General features: G+C 41.7%; 1 protein-coding gene across 1 annotated transcript in view; it reads left to right on the forward strand.

The window, feature by feature from the left end:
• Nucleotides 1-1,011: 1,011 nt before the first annotated feature.
• Nucleotides 1,012-23,585, forward strand: part of KCNH7 (potassium voltage-gated channel subfamily H member 7) — a 1,437,897-nt gene continuing 1,415,323 nt past the window's right edge. The window contains exon 1 of the mRNA XM_078681650.1: nucleotides 1,012-1,485. Within this exon, the coding sequence (XP_078537776.1) occupies nucleotides 1,410-1,485 (76 nt within the window). The 5' untranslated portion in view covers nucleotides 1,012-1,409. The remainder of the gene's footprint in view (nucleotides 1,486-23,585) is intronic.

The following is a 23,585-nucleotide window of genomic DNA, read 5'->3' on the forward strand; positions in this document are numbered from 1 at the left end:
CTACTGGAGTATTACTCTACATACTCCAAATTGCACTTTTTGAATCAGGGCCCTATATTTTCATGGTTTTCGATGGAAATTTGGATTGAAGCACGGTACCCTAATGGCATGATGTTCACTTTACACGTGTCTAACCTGTGTGTTCCCGAATGCTGATCAAAATAGAATCGCTGCCAGGATTATTCCTCTTGCTAGCTAGCAATGGTTTCTTTGAGGATTTTCTAATTTCTGTGTGCTGCAGTTACTTTCTGTAAAGAGAGTAGAGGTACATGACATAACGTGGGCAAAATAATTCAAATAAATATTAGTTAGCATATAATGCAAACATAAGTACAAAAACTCCGACCTCAGGATATAGCTGTCATATCAATTGAGCGCGCACGCCTTCCCGTCGGCTCACCTCAAAACACACCTAGCCACGTGATGTCCTTAATAAAACATATGAGTCTGTTATGAAGTATAATTAGAAACAAAGACATTAAGCCCACTGATAAAATGCATAGACACATGCTTAGTTAACTCAAGGGGTTAGTGGAAAAAGGGAGTCATGTGGGAGAAGTGCGCACTAATTATTCTGAGCAACACCTGCAAGCAATATTAGGAACTAGCGACAGGCAAAACAGGAAATTTTCGAGAACTAAGGAGAAAAGGAGTTTGAGGAGGAGAGCTGAGAAGCGGGGACAGAGGAAGCATAAAGAAAAGGACTTTGAGGAATAAATGAGACGAAAAGCCGCGAATGACGGAAGAGGACGGTTGGCGAACAGAAATAGAACGTGTAATAAGGCGAATCACTGGGAGAAATAAACTGAAGACTGAAGAGGCAGGGAAGAAGGGCTGTAGCAAAGTGCGCACGCACGCATCACAGCATGTCAGTGACTCCCGGCATCTGACTGGAAAGGGATGTGGCGCTCCTAAACGTTATCTCCCTCCTGATGTGTCGCTGAGTTTGGAGAGATTTATTGGCTGCTTTCTGCCGAGCCACGCTCGAGTAATGCTCCGGCCCCGAGGGGGGCGTCCCTCCCTCCAGCGGAGCAGCGCGAGGCTCCCAGCAGCAGCGGCACAGCGCGCGCGGCAGGCGGCGGGGTCACATCCCTTTCCGCTCGCACTTGCGATGATGCGTGTTGTTGGCTCGGCGCATCGATCGCCCCAGTGACCTCCCCCCTCGCCGCCCTCGCGCGGCCCAGCGCTGCCCACAGGAGCGAGCGAGGATGGCTCTGCCTCCTCGGGAGAGTCGGCGTGTCTGAAGTGGTGCTGAGGGCAGCAGGCAGCTCAGCGCTCGGCGAGGATGGTGTGTCACAGGAAGAAGCTCCCTCACTGGATTGAACTGTGCCGCTGAAGGCGCTGGCACTTGGAGAACACACACAGCCTGGAAGCAGCGCTCTGAACCGAGAACCAGCACAGGCACAAACATGCCTGTTCGGAGAGGACATGTGGCGCCACAAAACACCTTTCTGGGCACTATCATCAGAAAATTTGAGGGGCAAAGTAAGTCACTTTTTGTATCTGCGTGTACGCATAATACGTTATGTCTACAAAGTTGATTCGTAACAAAAAGCCGGTGTGAGTTCTCTCGTGAGCAAAATTGCTATGAATACCCCACTATTCTTTTCATTTAAATATGCATAAATAAGCCGAAGATCAAAAGGTCGGAGATTAAGTTGGATGAATGGATGGATAAGTTCCATGGGTTAGAGAATAAGTGGGATGAATGAACGTGCGGATGTGTCCTTTAATGGATATATGAACAGGTGGACGTTATCCATTAAAGTTGATGGGCGAGTGAATGAATAATGTGGTGATCAGTGCAAGATCGTTCAATTGAGGCAGTTGTGTGGAAGGTTGCATGGTTGGGTTGGGTGTGCTGGTGAATGGGAGTGTTAATACTTTATTCACCCTTTCTTGGCAATATTAGCACTCCGCCAATCAGCAGAATCGCTAAAACGAAGGGGCATAAACTTCAAGCGCGAAGCGCGAGCATCTTTTTCTAAAGGCGCATTCTTCTTGTACAAGAAAGCAGGGCAGCGAATGCAGCCTGGCACGTGCTTTCAAGGTTCACCATGCGAAACATCAACTGTCTTTCTCGGATGTCAGGATATTTAGTCTTGAGACTTGACATATACCAACCCTTCCATGTGATGTACCACAGCCCGGAGTCCACCAATCAGATGAAAGGTGGCAGGCAGGAAGATGTGTTTTCCCGTTCCTTTCTTGCCTTCTTTTTTCCTGCAGTACGAGATATTCTCGAAACCAATATAGCATGAGACAGACCTGTCAGTACACGAAGACACCGCGTGAACGTCTCACTGGTAACAAGACGATTATTAAAACCAGGAATGAGTGCTATGCTTGCTTCGAAAAGGATGAAGACGCGTTATCTGAAGAATTTGCGCAAAATGCTCCATGTTGTGAACGTGCGCCCCGTGGAAAACATATTATTTGCACAGGAAGATACCTTCGGGACAGTACAACAGAGCTGTGCTTCGGTGCTCTCTCTGACACTGAAGACGCACCATGCAGCGCGCCTCTAAAAGGAGTTCCCTGCCCACTCGCTTCAAGCTAATGAACATCATTAATAATATAAACTCCTTAAAGTTCGTAAGCAATCATGTTCCTGTAGCTTTCAACTGTGTTATTTGCTCTGCGGAGAAAAGCACTTTTTATGACCTCAAACTTTTTAAGAGAATAATCTGCGTGTAATAGTTATAGTCTTAAAAACGTGAAAAGTACGCACAGAAGGCGGCACCAGGGAGGGCGGCTCAAGCGGTCCAGGGCACTTCCAAGAAGATGCGGCCATGTCTAAGTTTATCACGTGACCGGCTGTATTGTGGCGCATGTTTTAAGAGAGCAGGTGTTTAACCGGAGGCTGCCGCCTTAGGAAAAGCACACACGGGATAATGGTTAGCAAACTGCTCTTACGCTGGCACAGAGAACTGATCTTTTGGATACCAGGGTGTGCTAATTGGGCTTGTTCGTTTGAGTTTAGATACAGTTAGATGAGCCAAGATATAAGGGTGGCAGCGATATCGTTATGTTTAGATAAAATGACTGTTAGCTAGATGAGAGTTGCAATGAAATGGGAGCCGGGTATTCGGTGTAGTGGTATGCAAGCTAATTGCAAGATACAGAGAGATGTAAGCAATGTGTATGATACAACTGAGTGCCCAAAAGGTGCATTGTAAAGTGGGAGAAGTGTGGCTCACTGGTTAGAGGAGGCAGACCCGGACGGTGAGATCAGACCTGGGACCAGGGTTCAATTCCCGACGTGGCAGGGTCTTGAACCCAAAATGTCCACGGACTCGATAATTCTCGCTTCGATGCCTACTCGAATCACAGGTTCACACTCTGCAACTCTGGGAAATAGCTTGCTTAATCTCCACTACGGCCCCCGTGGCGGGATGCCTGGCTTTCACCTTGGGGATACCCAGTAGGGGCTATCTCACAGGGAAAAACCAGGACGGGTTCCCAATGCAAAGCGCTTTGAGACCTGGCGGTGATATCGCGCTATATAAAAACCCATCCATCCATCCATGAGAACTACATGCAGCGAGATCTAAGCTAGCTGAACGGTTGACTGTAATGTGAGCTAAGTGCAAGATGCAAATGATCTTGAGTTTGATGTAAAATGCATCGGATGTGAGCTAGGCATAATGTACATTCACGTGAGCTGGGTATACATAGTCATCAACGGTCCCGTTTTTGCCGGGACAGTCCCGGCAAGTTGGCTACTGTCCCAACTAATATTGTTGCAGTAACTGTTCTTCTTTATTACACACGGTTACGCAAACAAGAACTTTCTACCTGCAGCCCTGTGCTGCAAAGTGTCCCAGGATTTTTTTTTCAAGCTATAGGAAGGTGTGAGCTAGATGGAAGGTAGAATGAGATAGGTGTAAAGGTATGGTGGTGCGAGCGTGGAAATCTAATTAATTTTATAAGTATCTCCATTTCAGTCCTACTAAGTGAGCTACCAATTTCCAAGCCTCTTTGGGTCGATGAATCTTTGCCACCGTATTAGAACGCAGCACAGCCCAAACACACCTCTAAAATGAACATTGCCTTCAACATTAATGCTCAGTCAATAAGTAGAGGTTTGGAGACATTTTAAAAGTTTATGTTCTCTTTAAGAGATTAGTCGGTATTTTTCTTTTTTATTCAGATTAGTCAAATACATCCATGTACTGAAAATTTCGAGAATATTTGTTTAGAACATTCAACATAACAGCGAGTTCCATAAAGATTTAGAGGCATATTTACAAGGGGACAGTGCCACCAGAACGTCACTTTTAGCAATGTTCTGGTGGCGCTATGCCCTTCTGCATAGTTACAAAGTGACACTAAACCACTTTGAGTGGCTTAACACCACCTTGTAAATACAGCCCTTTTACGCGCATCCTTTGCATGAAAGGGGCGTGCAATGGGTTTTGCTGTCAGCGTTCCACCGCAACACGATGTGCAAATCTGAGGCAACCCCAAAAATGAATGTCATGCACTTGCAGGCGTTAGAATGGCGAAACGAAGAGAAATACTTTCTCCTCATTTTTGTGTTTTCTATGTGTGCTGCATTCTGCATCACACAGAGGAAAAGGAAAACACCATTAATGATTGTTTGTGTGCAGGATAGTGTCCCTTCCTGCACATGAACAATCATTCAATAATGATGATATGCTACATCTATGTGTGCTGCAGCACACACAGCAGTAACAACTCACCATAATTGATTGTTTATGTGCAGGAAGGGACTCATTCCTGAACATAAACAATCATTCTATACAACGCAGGCACACTTGCACCATGGTGCAAGGGTGCCTCCGTAGGTGCTAGGTGGGTCATTTTAGCACCAGCGCTAGGCAAAACACAGGAGTACGCTGTATTGTAAATTTGGCTCTTCCCTGCATTTTAGAAATGTCAGAGTGCTGCGCTGCCAAATTTGGAGCCACGCTCCAACAATGCCTTGTAAATAAGCCCCTTAGTAACCTATCCTAGCAAGAACCCATAAAGAGTTCCTTTTGGAAGAGAGAAAGTAAAAGTTTTAGGGAAAAAGGCTGATAGCTATCAAAAAGGTTGAACTCAGCATAAAGAGTAGTTCTGGAATCTTAGCCGAGTTCCCTGACAGCAGTAGTATCAACATTTAAAACAAGTAAAGGAACTAATCACAGCAGGAGCTATGATCTGGTGGAGAAGCGTGGCTCAGTGGTTAGAGGCGGCAGACCCGGAAGCTGAGATCGGCCGTGGACCAGGGTTCGATTCCCCGCCTCGGTGGGTCTTGGGCTCAAAATTCCACGGACTCGACAATTCTTGCTCCGGTGCCTACTCGACTCACAGGGTCACACTCTGCGACTCTGGGCAATAGCTTGCTTAATCTCCACTACGGCCCCTCGCGGTGGGATGCCTGGCTTTCACCTTGTGGATACCCTGCCGGGGTATCTCACAGGGGAATACCAGGACGGGTTCCCTAAGCAAGCGCCTTGAGACCCCTGGGTGATTCGTGCGCTATATAAATCGAAATACATTTACATTTACATCTGTATACGATAGAAAGTCCCCTCACAAATCAAAAGGAAAGACAAAGAAATCACCATTAGCAGTAGCTTTCAGGAATTTAGGTTAGCACAACAATGTGCTAAGGGGCAGGGTAGGGGTGCACAGAATACTGTAACTCTCTAGCTAGGAACATGTACTATATTGAAAGCACAAAACATGTTGCATAAACAGGTGGTTTTGTCATCTATAGCCAATCTTACATTAGACTGTTAAAGCACATTTCTATGCTATTATGAGGTTACATTTACGTAAAAATGTTCAACTTCCACAGTGGATTGCGAGCTGAGTGTAAGGTATTGTGCCGTGGTATTCAGCTAGATGCAAAGTAAGTAGATTGGGATGTGAGTTAGGTGCAAAGTACGGAGGCTGTATGGGTATGTGTTAGGTACAGCTGAATGTGGGCTAGGTGAAAGATTCAGTGAGATGTAAGGTATAGTGCAGTGTTAGTGAGGTGTAAGGTAGAGTGGAGTGTGAGCTACGGTTAATATATAATGGGACATGAGCAAGGTGTAGGCCACAGTGAGGTATGAGATAGCCGTAAGGTAGAGTGAGACAGGTGAAAGCTACTGTAGCATGCGGGCTTAGTGTAAGTACAGTAGGTTGGTGCTAGGTGAAAGACAGATCAGGATGTAATGTAGGTTCAAGATGCAACAAGTTGTGTTGAATGTGTAAGGTACAGTGGTATAAGCTCAGTACAGATACAGGTACAGTGGATTGTGAGAAAGGTAAAAAGTTCAGTGTAAAGTGAGCTAGGTCTAAGGGATAGTTGTAAGGAACACTGAGAGTGTGACCTAGGTATAAGGTACAATGGAATGTGAGCTATGTGTTAGGTAAAGTGAGATGTACAGTAATGTGCAATGTGGCTGAGGGGGAAATTAAAGTGGAGTTTGAGCTACATGTAAGGTGTAGTGTAATGTGTCTGCCTTGTCCTGCTCCTTTACTTGCCCTGGATTTCCACTGGGTCATTGTCCTGTTCCGTTTGGTCCTGATGCTTCACCTCTCGGCCCAGGTTCTCCTAATCATTTTGTTCTGCCACCTGGTCCTCTTCTCCTGGTCCTGCTTCTCAGCCTTCTGGCTCTCCAACTACTTTTGGTCCTAAATTGGTTAGTCTTGTCCTGATCCTCCAGCTCATACTTGCCCTAATCATCCAGTTCTGGTCCTTCTGGCCTTTTTGATTCTTGTCTTCTTGGCTCTGGTACTACTGGTCTTGATCATCCTTCATGTCCCGATTTTGTTCCTGCTCATGTTCATTCTAGTCCTACACCTGGTACTCATGCTGAGGGACCCATTCTCAATGGCCTTGTGGTCTTTGTCCTCCCAGTCACCTGGTTCTGCTGGCTCTAGTCTACTGGTCCTCTTAACTTAAGTTCTCCTGCTCCTAATCCTAGTGATTCCCCTTGTGCACAGTGTCCTCCTTATATTCCTAGTCTGCTTTCTCGACGATCTCCGCCTTCAGGTCCTCTGCCCAGTTGTCCATTTCTGGATCCTGCTCCCCAGCCTCCTCATCTTCCAATGGGTCCTGAACTAAACATGCTTCTCTTCCTCTTTTGTTCATTCTCCTCGTTCTCCTCCTCATCATCATCATCAAAGTTTTTTATGGTGGTCCTACTCCTGGTTGTTCTCCTCTTCTTCTTCCCAGTTCTCCTTTTCTCCCTGGTCCCTATCTGGTGCCTGATCTTCAATTAGTCATCCTGGTCATTTGCCTTGCCCCTTTCTGGCCCTTCTCATCATCATGATCAACACCCTCCTGATCCTCTTCCGCCTGCCTCCTCTCCTCTCCTCCTCATTATCATGTCTTTCTCTTTTTGGTCCTCCTCTTCTTAGATCTAGTTCTACTGTGCAGGCTCATAGTCTCCCTAATCTCCTCTTTTGCCTCATTTTGCTTGCCCACGTCCACTTCTTTAACCCTGTGATCTGTCTCCTGTTCTAATCGTCATATTCTTGGCCCTCCTTCTTACCCTCTGGTTGGATCTGGTCATATTCCCTAGCCTCTTGATCTTCATCCTCTTGCACCAGATCCTCAGTTTCCTGGTCTGTCTGGTCTCCTTGACCCTGGACCCCCTGGTCTTATTGGTCCTGGTCCCTCTGGTACTGAGATGGGTTTTGTTCCCTTTTGATCTGCTTTTGGTCCTCTTACTCCTCATCCTCATTAACCTGCTTCATTTGGTCCTGATTCTCCCAGCGTTAATACTCCTTGTTTCCTATGGTCCCTCTCACTCTTTGTCCATATGATCCTTCTTACATCATTCTGTTTTTTGTCTTGGTATGGCCCTCCTTCTTTAGTCCTACTGGCACTCTTGGTACTTCTGGTCCTTTTGGCTCATGTTTGGTTCCTGGCCATACTAATCCTGCTCCTGTGACTGCTCATCTTGCTCCTCCTGGTCCACAGTGCTCTGAGTAATGGTAATCATGATTCTGCTCCCCCTAGTCCTCCTTTTCATGGTCCACTGGCTCTGGTCATCCTGACCCTGACCCACCTGGTCCTTGTCCTCTTTGTTCTATGGTCTGGTGTTCTTGGTCCTAATTCTCTTGGTCCTCCTGTTACTTCAGCTGGTGAACCAGGTCCTCCTGCCATTCCTCTTCTCACACAGGTCAGCCAGGCACCACCTACAGGCCTGTCATATTTTCTATTTTAATGTTTTACAGTTTTTAATGCTGTGATTGGCAGAAAAAAAGAGCCTACTAGTGACTCCTCTCAAGCAACTTCTTTTGCTGGTTAGGGCTAAATGACTATAAGTTATATTCATTTGAGAATATAACGGGATAAAATGGCAATACATTTCAACCTCATGGTCTTTGTCATGGATTGCTAATCTCTTTATCCTGTTTGTTTTTCTCAGTTCCCATCCTGCCAACAAGAAGGGTCTCTGGGAATTGTTTTCTCCCCTTTCACATCAACCAAGTGTGATTTTTAGTTACCTTCCATCGCCTGCCGTTTCTTAGTTTTATTGCCTAAATCGCCACTTCATTTAATAATTACATCCTGATTTCTACAATCTTATTTATATTAGAGTAATTCAAAGCAAAGCCTCCTTAAGGAGCCCTACCTAGGCATACGACTTATGAAGTTCGGCATTGTGTTGTCCAATTATATTGCGGTCTTCCATTGTTATGGTATTTCTTTCTTTAACATTTCAGTCTCTATTCATCCACATTTATTTTTTGCCATCTTCTGGTGTTTATCCATACATATATTTTTTTAAACAAATGAAATTGTAACTTGTATATTATCACATTTATTTACCAATAAATGTGCCTTCATACTTTACTGCGTTTCTGTTTCGGTATTTAAGAGTAATTTGGGGTAAAAATCCTCCCACAGAAGTGCAGGAAATTAACTAAGAGAGAGCAAGTGGCTGCTGGCTACTGCTCTTCACTTCCTGTAGCGTTTAATGCTATTTTCTCAGTTTAAAATGCATCCTCAAGCCAATTTTTCCCAAGGAAAATATCACTAAATGCTGGATTACGCTTCTCACACAGTTACGCATATTTTTGCAGGAATTACCATTGAGAGAATTATGCCAGCTGCACACACACCCTACCCTCAACCTTCACAGCGAGAGTCTAAGACCTTACCAACTAGGCCACAACTGACTCTTAACTGTTGTGCTTGAAAGTATAACTATACCATTCAAATCAAACATTTTTATTTATTGACATTTTGTAATCCAATATTAACCATTGTATTGTGCATCTCTCCCTCTCTCTCTTTCTCGCTCTCATGCTCTCTCTCTACCCCATCTCTATCTCTCTCTCTATCTCTATCTCTGTTTTCCATCCTAGAATGGGATGGAAGACAAGTAAGAGAGACAGAGAATGAAAGAGAGGGAAGTGGGAGAGAGAAATAGACCATTTTAGCCTTTGGTGAATTATATTCTTAAAGTTAGATATTTTTATTCTTGGACAAAGTGAAAAGAAAAATGTCTTTGCCAATAAAAAATAACAAGATCACATTTTAGTATATAACTTGAACATTTGAAGTTTTGTAAATGATTAGACACAGATGCATGTGGGGGAAGGGACATATCAACATACAGTGACTGTTTAGCCTTATTATGTACTTACTTATGTCCTCCAAATGCTTTTTCACTCGCATTCCTTAGTTTTATTACTTTTTGTTTTGTCAGGTCTCAACAGTTGTCCTCGATCACCCCCTGAACTGCCATTACTATGAGTTAATGCACTTAGATACTTATGTCACCACACTTCCAGGCCTCAGGGGACATAGCAACACTAGAACAAAAGGACTGATTAGCCTTACTATGTATGTCCATATGTCGATATGTCCCTTTCCCCACGTGCATCTGTGTCTAATCATTTGCATCCCTCCCTGTGTTTATTTCCCCTCTTTCCTTTTTCCTCTCTGTTCCTCACATTCCCTTTTGCCTCCATGCTCTTTGCAGCATTGTGTATGTAACTGAGTCTGTTCAGAAGTTTTGTACGTATATTTATTTTATGTATTGCAATTTTCAGCCCTGAAAAAGTTGTTTGATGAACCAAACGCGTTGGCTGGAACTTTGTTTTGTCGGATAAATTTGAATATAGAGAATTCATTTTTGATACAACTCTACAAGTGAACATACTTATTGAACTGACCACCTGGGTAGTGCACCACTCCAAATTCTGGTGTAGGGCTCCCTCTGCTAAGCAGTTGGCACCCAAGAACGGCATGTGCAGGAGTTGTATGTGCACACCAACCCGAAATATCTTGGATTTACCACACAGGGACTTTAGCAGGGAAGTGTGACTATCCCGCTCCCCCGTTGCTTGCCTTGTTCCACAGATATATATCTATATCTAAGTGTGCAGAAAGAGGCAGAATAAAGGTAAGACATTAGCAAAACAGGGAAAATAAAGGTTAGCAATGGACAAAAAGAGGCAAAATAGAGTTCAGTGGCAAGCAGAAAGAGGCAAAATAGAGGCCAGCAACCAGTAGAAAGAGATCAGCAATAAGCAGGAAGTGGCAACATAAAGATCAGAAACGAGCAGCAAGAGGCAGAATAAAGACCAGCAATGAGAAGAAAGAGCAAAAATAAAGGTCAGAAATGAATAGAAAGAGGCAGAATAAAGGTAAGAAACAAGCAGAAAGAGGGAAATAAAGGTTAAATATGAGCAGAAATAGGCAAAATAGAGGCCAGTAATGAGCAGTTAGAGGCAAAGTAGAGATCAGCAACGAGCAGAAAAAGGAAAAATAAATGTCAGAAATTAGTAGTAAGAGGCAGACTAAAGGGCATCAGCTAACAGAAAGAGGCAAGATAAAGGTCAGAAACGAGCTGAAGGAGGAAAAATAAAGGTCAGCAACGAGAAGAGAGAGGGAAAACAAAGGTCAGCAACTAACAAAAAGAGGCACAAAAAGGCTAGAAATTAGCTGAAAGAAGTAAAAATAGAGTAGTAGGACGAGCAGAAAGAGGTGTAATAAAGGTCAGAAACAAGCTGAAAAGTCAAAATAAAGGCCAGCAAAATGCAGAAATAGCTAAAATAGAGATCACAAATGAGCAGAAAGAGGCAAATTAGAGATCAGAATGGTGCAGAAAGAGGCAACATAAAGGCCAGTAATGAGCAGAAAGCAGCAAAATATAGGTCAGAAATAAGCGGAATGAGGCTAAATAATGGTCAGAAATCAGCAGGAAGAAGCAAAATAGAGGTTAGAAATGAGGAGAAAGAGACAAAATAAAGGTCCTTAACGAGCGGAAAGAGGCAAAATACAGGTCAGAAACTAGCAGAAGGAGGCAAAATAAAAGCCAGCAATGAGCAGAAAGAGGCAACATTTTGGTCATAAACAAGCAGATAGAGGCAAAGTAGAGATCAGCAACAAGCATAAAGAGGCAAAATAAAGGTCAGAAGTGAGCATAAGAAGGCCTAAAAGGAGCAGAACCCACTCAGGCACTCATGCACCCACTCACAGAACAACTCAGACACTTTCACGCCCACTCACAGACCCAGTGAGACACCCATGCATCCACTTAGATAATCACTCATACTCTCTCTCCCACTCACATATCTACTCAGAAACTCACACCTCATCTCACAGACCCACGAAGACTCACACACCACTCACAGACCCACTCAGAGAACCATGCACCAATTCACAGACCCACTCAGATACCCCTGCAGTCATTCACACTCAATAAGGCATGCACAAACCCACTCAGACACTCTCACATCCACTCAGACAAACACCTACTCACAGACCCACACAGAGACTGACAGACCCATTCACAGGCCCACTCAGACACTCATACACCCACTCACACAAATTGAGACACTCACAGACCCACTGAAACAGTTATGCATTCTGTCACACACTCACACTAAAAGGTTACAGGTTACAATTAGGAAAGAAAATTAAAAAACTTTGGAAATTCACTTAAAAAAAGCAAAGGTTACAGTGACATTATAGTTAGAAAATATAATTTAAAAAACCTTAGAAATTCACTTAAAACAACAAAGGTTACAGAGACATAATAGTTTAGAAATGGAATTTAAAGTACCTAAGGAATTCACTGAAAACAGCAAAGGTTATAGGTATGTTATAGTTAGGAAATAGAATATAAAGGACCTTAGAAATTCACCGAAAAAAACAAAGATTACAGGGACGTTATAGTTAGGAAATAGAATTTAAAAAGACCTTGGAAATTCAATGAAAGCAACAAATGATACATGAACCTTATAGTTAGGCTCACATTTCACTTGTGCAACACCAGAGAAATTCAGCAGTTATAGTTACCTGAGCTAACTATAACGTATGCCCCTGCAATTCACTGCTTATGACCTCACCTATTACATCACTCATGACATGGGCAGTGACATCACTCATGACATCACTGATGACATCTCAAATAACATCACTGATGACATCATTCACAGAAAAATTCAGACATCCACTCACTGATGGAACCTCTCATACACCCACTCTCAGTGTTACACAACCCATCACATACTCATTCACAGACCAATACCAGTACTCATACAACCAATCATTACCCCATAGAGTCACTCACAGACCCACTCATTCACTAATAACCCTAAACATGCAACCAGTCACTCACCCATGCAGCCACTCACATCACCACACATTCACCTATACAGTTACTGACACTCCCAGTTATTCACTAATACAGCCACTCATGCACCCACTCACTCATCCATGCAGCCTCTCAACAGGGCCACTCATTTACCCATACAAATAGGTACTCACACACTCACTCAAACACCCACACAACCACTTAATACCCATTCAAACATCCACATAACCACTCACCCATGCAGTCAATCCCACAGACACCCACTCTTCCATACAACTACTCACTCACCAAATAACATAACCAAACACTCACTCAAACAGCCACACACTCACCCATACAGCCATTACACAACAGGACACTCACTCTAACAGCTATTAAGACACCCACGTACCCATACAATAACTGCCATACCCACACATCCACCCATACAGCCACTCACACAGTCACTCACTCACCCACACATAAAGCCATGGACACACACTCACTCACTAATACAGCCAGTCCCACAGCCACTAAGACACCCCCACAGCTACTTAGACACCCACTTATTCACCCCTATTGCCACTCCCACACCCACTCCCACATCTGTACAGTCACTAAGACCCCAACTCACACTAAGATACACAGTCACACCGCGAATCACATAAACTTTGCTACAAAAAGAATCACTCATTAGTATCACAAAAGTATACTAATTTAACTTTTGATGTACCTTAGTATATATGTTTAACACACAAAACATTTAGAAAATGCTCACAATCACTGGATCATGTCATCAGTGATGTAATTTGAGATGCCATCAGTGATGTCACTGACATGTCATGAGTGATGTAATATGTGAGATCATAAGCAGTTCATTGCAGGCACATAATTTATAGTTAGCTCATGTAGCTATAACTGCTGAATTTCTCTGGTTTTATACGAGTGAAATGTGAACCTAACTATAAAATTCCTGTAACCTTTGGTTCATCAGTGAATTTCTAAGGTCTTTTTAATTCTATTTCCTAACTATAACATCCCTGTAACCTTTGTCTTTTTTTCAGTGTAATTCTAAGGTTTTTAATTCTATTTTCTAACAAAATGTTCCCTGTAACATTTGTTTTTTAAGTGAATTTCTAAGGCTTTTATATTTTATTTCCAAACTATAACCTCTAACCTTTTGCGGTGAGTGTGTGACTGAGTGCATGAGGGTCTCAGTGGGTGTGTGAGTGAGTATGTGAGTGTCTCAATGTGTGTGAGTTTCCCCCCGAGAGGCCATGGGGTACTGGGTATTCCTACTCTACCCGCTTCTCTTTTTTTAAATGTTTTTTGTGGAACTTGGCAAAAGCCAAGTTCCAAGATGGCTTCCAGCACTTCCTAGTTGAAGTGGTGGGAGCCAATCAGATTTCAGCACGGGGACTGATGGATCCTCTGAGGATCCGCATCCCTATATATAAGGATTTGAATTTCGTTTAATAACTCCACAACTGCTGAACATATTTACAGCAGTTCACAAAAAGGTAGTTTTCTGGATCAAGAGTTACCTTTCTGGTAAATTTGATGTACTTCCGTTCAGCAGTTCAGGCTGTAGTTGTGTCTATAATTCCTATGGAACAGGGGAAATGCAAATTATTTTTACTCCCCCTTTTTCTCAGTCCCCGCTTGACAGATCACCCCAATACTTTTCATGCTCAACAAGAATCCACGGGGCACATTTTTTGGAAGATTTCATGAAGATTCAGCAAACGAAGCTAAAGATATTGGCAAGTCAAAAACACTTTTACTTTGGAAACATAGTCCTAACTATAACTATCTACTGGAGATCGCCAGTAAGTAATATACCAGAGAGAGAGAGAGAGAGAGGGGAGGCTTTTTTAGCATTTGATAAATGTTGTACTTAAAATTAGATATGTTTGGACATAGTGAAAAGAAACATATATTGGCCAATTAAAAAAGAACAGGATTACCTTTCAATATGTAATTTAAATATCTGTAGCTAACTAGATATTTTAGCATGCACATTACTATTGAGACTGTAAGACTTGAGCCCCTAACTACTTAACTAGGCTTGGGAGAAATTGTAATTATGCTGGAGTAATTGGAGTAATTTCAGTAATTACACATTACGCTTGGGATGAAAAGTATTGAAATTATGTGATTACACCAGTTTGAGTAACTCATTAACAGTAATTTGGGGCAAAAATCCTACCACAAGAGCAAAGAAAAATGAACTAAGAGAGAGCAAGTGGCCGCTGGATACTGCTGTTCATGTCCTGTAGCATTTAGGGCCTCATTATGATGTCAGGTGGAATCACTTCCGCCTGACACTGCATCGGTCATGGGACGGACCGACACCTGGTCGGAGGTCCAGACCACCTCAGTAGGATGCGACCAAAGACTGTTTGGTCACATTCCTACCTTTTACTATGAGAGCATGCACTCGGGAGGCAAACCGGCTGTTATGCATACTTCCATAGTTACCCCCTCGGCCTCTAACCAGAGGCCGCGCACCCAAGGAGCCCTGCTGTGGGCCCCAAAAGACGCTGTCTGGCATGGTTTCCCTGCCAGACAGGCCTGCATGGAAGCCATGTCGGAAACTGTAATCATAATCTCAAGGGTGGAAAGGCCCGCCCTTGAGATCACTTGACGCATTCCGACTTGTGGACGCTCTCTGAGCACGTCGTAAACCATCCAGAATGACTAGTCGACTTCATTTCTGATGGCCTCAATCAAAATGAGGCAGTCGGAAAGGAATCCCACCGGCACATTACAATGCGGTTTGGAAGGTTCCGACCGATGGTTGGAGAATTGCAAACTTCATCGCAATTAGGCTCTTACTGTTATTTTCTTAGTGTAAAATGTATCCTCAGGGTACATTTTACATTAGGAAAATAGTCCTAAATGCTGGATTAGGCTTCTCACACTATATTATGTATAGTTGAGAGTAGTTAAGTAATTACACTAGAAAGAATTGCACCAGTTACCCCCATACCTACATACTATGCAACTAAATATAATACAAAATTACACCGACAGGAAAATATAAGCACTATAGCACAACTATATGTTGAGATATGCAGTCATGCAAGTAATTCTCATACTGCTTTTAACTCCTCATGCTGTCAATTTGCACAGCTATTGTCATGAAATTCAAAAATGATAGCATGTAGATTCAATCCAAAAAAGCCCAATTTTCTGTATTTATCCACTTTTAAAAATAAATGCAGCCATGAAACACACGGTTTTCTGTTTGTATTTATCTGTAAAAATCAGTAAAAATGGAAAACTGGTAACCCTATTTATATTCAACATAATAGTATGCATACAACTCTGATTTATTTAACAATGCTGCAGTTGCCTTGTTTATTTTCATGATATTTGCTTACCACAGTTTGACCTTTTTATCGCTTCAACCTGTGTGATCAATCTGCATTTAATAAATATTGTGTTCCTATAGTTGATTGACTAACCATTGGAATTTTTTTTACAAATTTATGAACAATTCATTATCTTTATTCAGACCACACAGATTTATTGACTTCAAACATACATATTTTGACTCTAGTTGGGGTAGTTGAAGAATTTGGTTCCCTCCTGTTTCATTCTTTGTAGCTATGTCAATGCCATAGTAGCTGACTGTCTGCCAATCTTACTCATGACTTTTCGTATAATATGTGGCCAATGAATATAATGGATCCTTGTTTTGTGTCTCTCCATGTCTTCTAACATTCTCTTTCTTTAAGGGGAAAATTGTGTTTTTTTTCTGTATCATTCAACAGTCACATTCCAGAACATATGTAATATATTATGATCCAAAATGTTATCCTTTTGTAAGTTTTTATCAGCTGGTTGTTTTTGTCTTTGAACTCTTTCATGATTTTATACATTTGGCAAGGTTTGCATGTTTTACACTCAACAAACCATTTTTGTTATTCTTGTAGCCAGTTGTGTTCATTTCATGATGTGAATTGAATTGGCTTCTAATTAGTTTAGATGATAATAACGTGCTTTCCAGAATGTTATGGCTGGTGTTTTTCCCTTTCTTTTGGCTGATATCTGAATCTAGAGAAATTAGATTCTTTTGGTTTTGAAAATTCTTGCAAATGTAATTTGCTTCTTTGCTGTATGACAAAATCAATGTTATTTTACTGTTCTCCATTTGGTTTACATTTTGGTCTCTTTTGGTTATGAGAGTTTCCATTTTTGGTTTTTATCTGACCTCACCAGGGCTTTATTGATGGATTATTTTCTGTGATATAGGGTCCTCAAAATTCTTTGTCTTACTTCTTCACATTTATTTTACCCATCCTGACCATATAAACAGTCTCTCTTCATTCAAATTAATTCTTCAATTGGGATGATTTATAAAGTGGTTTAATAAACAAACTAGTGTAATGCAGGATACTATTAGTATTGAGGTATAGGACTTGGAAAATGTCATTTGGGTATTTCAGGCATAGGAATGTGTTCTTGTTGAATGTGATAGCAGATGTTTGTAATTTTCTCATGAAAAACCCTGAGAGGTTCTCATATAGTAGCTGTGAGGTTGGACAAGATAATAGGCTAGCTCTAGTAATCTGATGCTTAAATCTATATGAACGCTGTCTTCATAGAGGATAGAGTAATTCCTCATTTATTACAATAAGTATAATTTCTGGTCTTCAAGTATCAAGCACTTGTAAACACCATTGTGGGTCAGCAGACTTAAGGGCATAGCCATGCAACTTTCTTCAATTCCTTTCATGCTAATATAATTACAGTTTTAATTTTGGAATGTCTGGCAAGAACTAGCCTTGGATAAGCTATCTAAAACCTTTAACTAACTATTGATAGATTTAATTTTTATTTAAAGGTCTTAGAGACAAGAATTGACTGACTTAAACATGCTGCTATGGTCAAGGATTTGATTAAATGTCCTAAACACTCTAAATGCGTCATTCAGCATGTGAGATGTATATTGGTACTGACTGTCAGTGAGGTGCTTCCCACTTACCATGTACTAGAAACAGCCTTGCCAGGACCCTGTAATAGGACTTTCTGGCCACGAGGTGCATGCTTCACTTTCCCTCAATTCTAGGATAAATGTGGATGCCCTACTACAGCTCTGCTGTTTTTCTTTCCTGCTAATTACCTTGACTAAAGGAAATCAAATACCAGTCAAGGAATCCAGGGAGGTGTAAATGGAGCACCGATAATGTTATTTCTATATTACTAGAGTTTGAGGAAGAGCTGCCACAGAAACTATCCTGTAAAAGTACAGATAATCTGTGTGTGGTGACTATAAGTAGTAAGGGTACTATCTCCATGCTCCACCATTTATAGTTTTTATCTCCCCAGCCCTGCTGAACATGAGACACGGAGACATTCATTCTTATATCAGTAGCCTCTTTTTATCTACATTTACAAATTGTTTTCTGTTTTTAAAAAATATATTTCTCGTGTATGGTTAGTAACCACAAACAGTAATTAGAGTTGCCTTGATTTTCAAGGACCACTATATTCTGCGCTGTCTTTGTTTATAAATGGTGCAGCATTCATTATCAGTTAGTGAACACAAACATTAGACATTGTGTGTTGTTTGAGTGCCTAGTGTTTAAACTACATTTCATTTTGTTATTGCCTTACTTCCTAGATTTCACATGCCATTCATCATACATAGTGTCGTAAAATACTAATGTACATACATCATATATTTGAGTACTAGAGAGTGTTTTACATATATTTACAACTCTAGCTCGAAATGTTCATCTTTAGTGGAACATTCCCTGCACACAACCTTCACAGCACATCTTTAAAATAGGCTCTGATGATTCGCAAGTTTTCTTTAGGGGTGGACAATAAATTCCGCTCAGTATGCATAACACAAAGTTCCAGCCAAATTTCAATAACTGCTGCATTTGCGGAGTTTTTTTCACACACAACTTACCTACCGTGTGTTGACAAGCAAGATTTTGGTCACTAGGAGGGCACCCGGCAAGATTTCCCAAATGCGAGCAGTAGCGACCCTTCGCTGTCAGAAAGCTGCCACTTGATCTACTTGAGCGGCAGCAAAATTCATTTGAGAAGCAGCACCCTCTGGCACACACCATGGTGTTGTTCATGCTGAGCATCAGCGCAAGGAATCCGGTGTGCCAAATTCCACCCGTCTCACAGAGTTTTCATATACCTCAGTGGAACTCTACAGAGTGAAACTGCTCATGTTGCTTCCACCCCTAGTTAACTACAGATCCAAGGAGGCTTGGTAACCCTCTGCTGAGATAAACGGGCTGATTTCGATAGTGGGCGATCAAAAAGTTGTTCGAGGGTGAATCAGTGTACTAATAACAAAGAAAGAAAATATTGCACCTAATAAGATCATATACGCTAATGCCAGTGCTGTATGTATGAGAAATTAGTAAACATCCAACTATCCCAGTTCCTTGAAACGAACAAACTGCTCAGACAATCCCAAACCGGATTTCGCCCAGGCCACGGAACGGACACCGCACTGCTTGCGGTGATTGAAGAGGCAAGGGGCTTACTAGATTCAGGAGGATCAGTGGCAGTGATCCTCCTGGATCTAAGTGCAGCCTTCGATACGGTCAACCACCGTGTCCTTCTGAGCAGACTGGCAAATGCAGGACTTACCGGGACAGCTATCAAATGGATCGAATCCTATCTCACAGGACGCACCTTTCAAGTTTGGGATGACAGCCACCACTCATCCACCCTCCCACTTACTAGCGGCGTCCCCCAGGGCTCTTCCCTAAGCCCCACGCTTTTTAATGTCTATATGGCCCCCCTCGAGGACGTGGTAACACCATTTAACATCAAAATGGTGAGTTACGCCGATGACACCCAACTAGTCGTCTCCCTGTCCCAGCTGACTGACCATCCTGAAAACCTGACTAACTGCCTCATAAACATCCACAACTGGATGAACGAATCATCATTGAAATTGAATGGGACTAAGACGGAGGTAATGTTACTTGGTAAGCAATGGACAACTATCCCTCCCACGATATGGCCCGATGTGTTCGGTGAAATTCCCCCCCCAAATCTGAAATCAAGACACTCGGGGTGTGGCTAGAGCCACAACTTACGATGAAGACCCAGGCAACCAAAACCTCGGGCACATGTTTTGGGCTCATGCGTACGACTCGTAAAATCCTGCCCCTTCTCCCTCCTATGTCCAGAAAGCTCCTTATCCAGGGCCTAGTGCTGTCCCGTTTAGACTACAGCAATCTGGTCTATTTGGGAGCCCCCGAGGCTACCATCACGAAACTCCAGCGGACACAGAATGCGGCAGCACGCATGATCACCAACACTCCCTCCAGAACATCCGCCAAGCCAGCCCTTAAAACCCTGCATTGGCTCCCTGTTCGCCAAAGGGTGCACTTTAAAGCTATGTGTACCACACACAAGCTTTACAACGGTTCTGGCCCAGCGACCCTTAGCAAAATGATCACACCCTATATAGCCACCAGATCGCTACGATCTCAAAATGAGAATCTAGTCCTCATTCCCAGATTCAAAAAAGTCCGCACAGGAGGCCGTCAATTCTCCGTTCAGGCGGCCAAAGGCTGGAACGCACTCCCTCGCGCCCTCAGACTGGAATCCAACTTCCTTGCGTTCCGCAAAAAACTCAAGACCCATTTGTTTCCCAAATAACACCCCTCGGCTACCTTCCCTCTCAATAGGTTCAAGTTACATAGCGCGGGGATACCCCTGGGTCACCAGGCGCTGTAGAAATCGCTAAAATAAAATAAATAAAAAAAATAAATAAAAAAGAGATGACTTGGTCTGTAATTTTCAATAAGCGCTAAACTTAATATTTTGATAGTTATCATAGTAACGTTTTATGTCGTTTCGATGAAAACGTTGATAAGAATTTGAAACAAACACTTGTTAAAATGGCAATGAAATGACTTACTTGCAATATACTATCTAAAGGTGTCTTTAAAATATATGGCTTGTATTGAGCTTTTACAGTAAACTACAGGGTTTGGGCAGCAAATTTTGCTGAAGTGATTGTTGTATTTACTGGGTAGCAAAATATGTAGAGTCTGGTACCCACCAAACTACTCAGGAGAAACGACTTTGGCTAAGAACGCTTGGTCCATTGCATTGTTGTAGAAAGATAAGTTATTTTATAGTCAACATTTAGTTTTTGCAAATCATTAAAGGTCAGTAAAACATTCCTGCTTTAGGCTGAATTGAATACAGATTTAAATTTGTATAATAAAACAGCTTGAGAGTGAAGGCAAATAACCGTAGGATAGTTGATTGTTTATGTTAATTTTGCTCTCAAAGACTTAACTTCCAGCAAATCTGATCTCTCTGGGAATTGTAGTATTTCTTTGCTTAAATTCAGTCAAATGGATTAAAGTATCTGATAAAATCATTTACACTAGGAATCCCAAAGTCTAAAAAATGATATTCTGCTGCCAATAACGTTCATACTAACTCTTTCAACTAGTCAAAAATACCCAGTTTGTAAAATAAACATCCAACTTAATACCTTCATCCCTTTCAATTCAGGTGTTAAAAGGTATATCTGCAATAATAATATTGAAATAATTAGTACGTATATTTCTTTGTTGATAAACTAATTTCGGCCTGGGTGTGAACAATGTTTTGAAGAATTTGGCACTGTTTTCCCCTTAATCCAGGAGGCAGATTCCTAATTTGTTCCATATGATGCGGGACAAGCATGCTCTGCCCTGGTCCAGTTCTTTGCATTCTAACACTTTCAGTATGGCTTTCTCCATTCTAAATGCAAGATAGCAAGTTCAAGAAAAAGTCCATACTGGCGACGCCACTCGTGCCTTATATTAGACATCTTTAGATGTCTGCTGAAGGTTTGTGAGTTCACATTCTCTTTGTGGGTAAATGGTTTATACATATTCTGTAACAACTCGTTTTTCAACAGGCGCACACATAAGCTGAATCATCAAAACCTTCCTTCCTCGATTATAAAACCAAACCACCCTTCTTTTGCTTTCTTGTCTCTAAAGTGGAAAATGTTCAGTTTTGTTCTAGAAAGACCTTTGCCAAAAGTGCTGCTATAATGGGGGCTCAGCATTTGTGAATGCCTCTATAAGTTTTAGTACCTGCTACTGGTCCAAGAGGGGAGCTCTCTGCTCTAAATGTAACTTCTCATCAACTTGTATTACAATATGCTTCCATTTATTGTTAACAAATAACTCCATATTTCCAGGACTCTATATTTGCAGGCTTCAGTTTTCCTTATACAAAGCATGTTTTCATGCGTAGTAGTTAACATAGTTCAATGGAACAGAGTCACCAACAAAAGGTACTGATTTGCTTATATAAAAAGCAATTATATAAATACCATTCCAGTAACATAAAGCAATCTCCTAGCATTATTCTTTCAAGTTCCATTGATTCCCAATTTCTAGAAATAGACTACTCTGTGATCAGGGATTTTTGGTAGTCTTCAAATGCCTGTCCATGAGTTTAGGACTCCCTACTAAGAGTTCCATTGATAGATCAAGGGGTCCTTCCTCAAGGTTCATGCCATACCTCATTTCGTTAGACTAGGCCCCAGTAAATGTAGTCACATATTAATGGCCTATCTTTCTCTGCTGTAGAAGTGGATTTATAGCCAATACCACTATTAAACTGCGATTTTGAGTACAATCTTACTATGATGGTAACAAAACAGTTAGTGCCGTAAATCAATGTGCTTTTGGCTAAAAAGCTAGGCCAACTGGAACTGCTACCTATAATGTAAGGCCACATGATTACATTTACCATATTAATCTGTGCTACCAGGAAATAACAATTCCAAGCCAAGGGTTTTAGTTCAGTTAGAACACTTGAATTAGTTGTACTGAGACATGATTACAGTTCCCAGGATGTGCTGCTTTGTCTTCCTGGTCTTATTTAGTCACCTAATAACCCTAAGCTTGTATTTCGCCTCATTCAACACAAGTGGAAACCCTGTCCAATTTATTTAAGGGTAAACATAACTTTTACGCTCTTTGTATTAAGTAAAGGTTAACATATCCAGTATGTTACTGATTGTTCTGTGATGAATATATTATATTCTGTATAAGAGAAGACAGCCCTTTTGTAACAAGTAACATATCCATCTAACTTCCCTACAATAGTTTTTATGACGTGAACCATACCACTGGAGCAGGGGACTCATCTCGGTATTCAAGCTTATAGTAATGATCCGTGTCATATCTGACACAATTAGTCAGGCATTGATTTTTAATCAGTATCACTCTACCATTATGTTAGCTTTATTTCTTAAGGACTTGTGGGATCTAACCTTCAAGAAACCAGAGTGTTGTTGGCTGAAAAGGCAGGACTGGTAGAATGTGTCACAATTGACATGCACAAATCTAGTTACATGCCCTGCGCCCTTTTGCAAAAATGTTCCTAGAAATGGCAGAGCCACAAATTTCCTCTTTTATAGTTTACACTGATAGGTTTACAGGATTGGGTATTGTGAAGGCTCCTCACAGAGAATATTTGCACAGCATTGATCAGCCAAGCAGACTCTAACTGATCACCCTTTGTTGGTTACCTAATCAGGGAGCACGTCCACCCACAGAACCGAAAGGAAGAAACCTGGGAAAATTATCTAATGTCCAATTCCTTTTGTTTTTCATGTCAATGAAGCAGTAAACAGCATACAACCAGCAGCTCCGTATGGTGGAATATCCCTCTATTCATAAAACTCATTAACAGGAGGGCTTTGGATATGGACAGTCTAGACTGACTGGACTCCAATAAAACTTTTAAATAGGATACAAAGAGTTCAATACCAAACAGATATAGTCTGCCTCGATCTGAGAAAGTAAAGACTACAGATGAGAGTTCCAAGATAGAGGATGGATAATATGTCCTTTTATGCAACTTTTTAAAGGGCATTGCTGTTAACAATATTCTCTTGTTACTTGTAATTCATGGTAATGTTAGTCTTACATGAGATGAAGGAAATTGACGGGAATTTTTAGATTTAGATTTTGTGAGATGATGTTGATGAAGTATGTGTTGATGGCCAATACCTTACAAATGTGGTAATGG

Source organism: Lissotriton helveticus, chromosome 3_1 (assembly GCF_964261635.1).
Source record: "Lissotriton helveticus chromosome 3_1, aLisHel1.1, whole genome shotgun sequence".
NCBI lineage: Eukaryota > Metazoa > Chordata > Amphibia > Caudata > Salamandridae > Lissotriton > Lissotriton helveticus.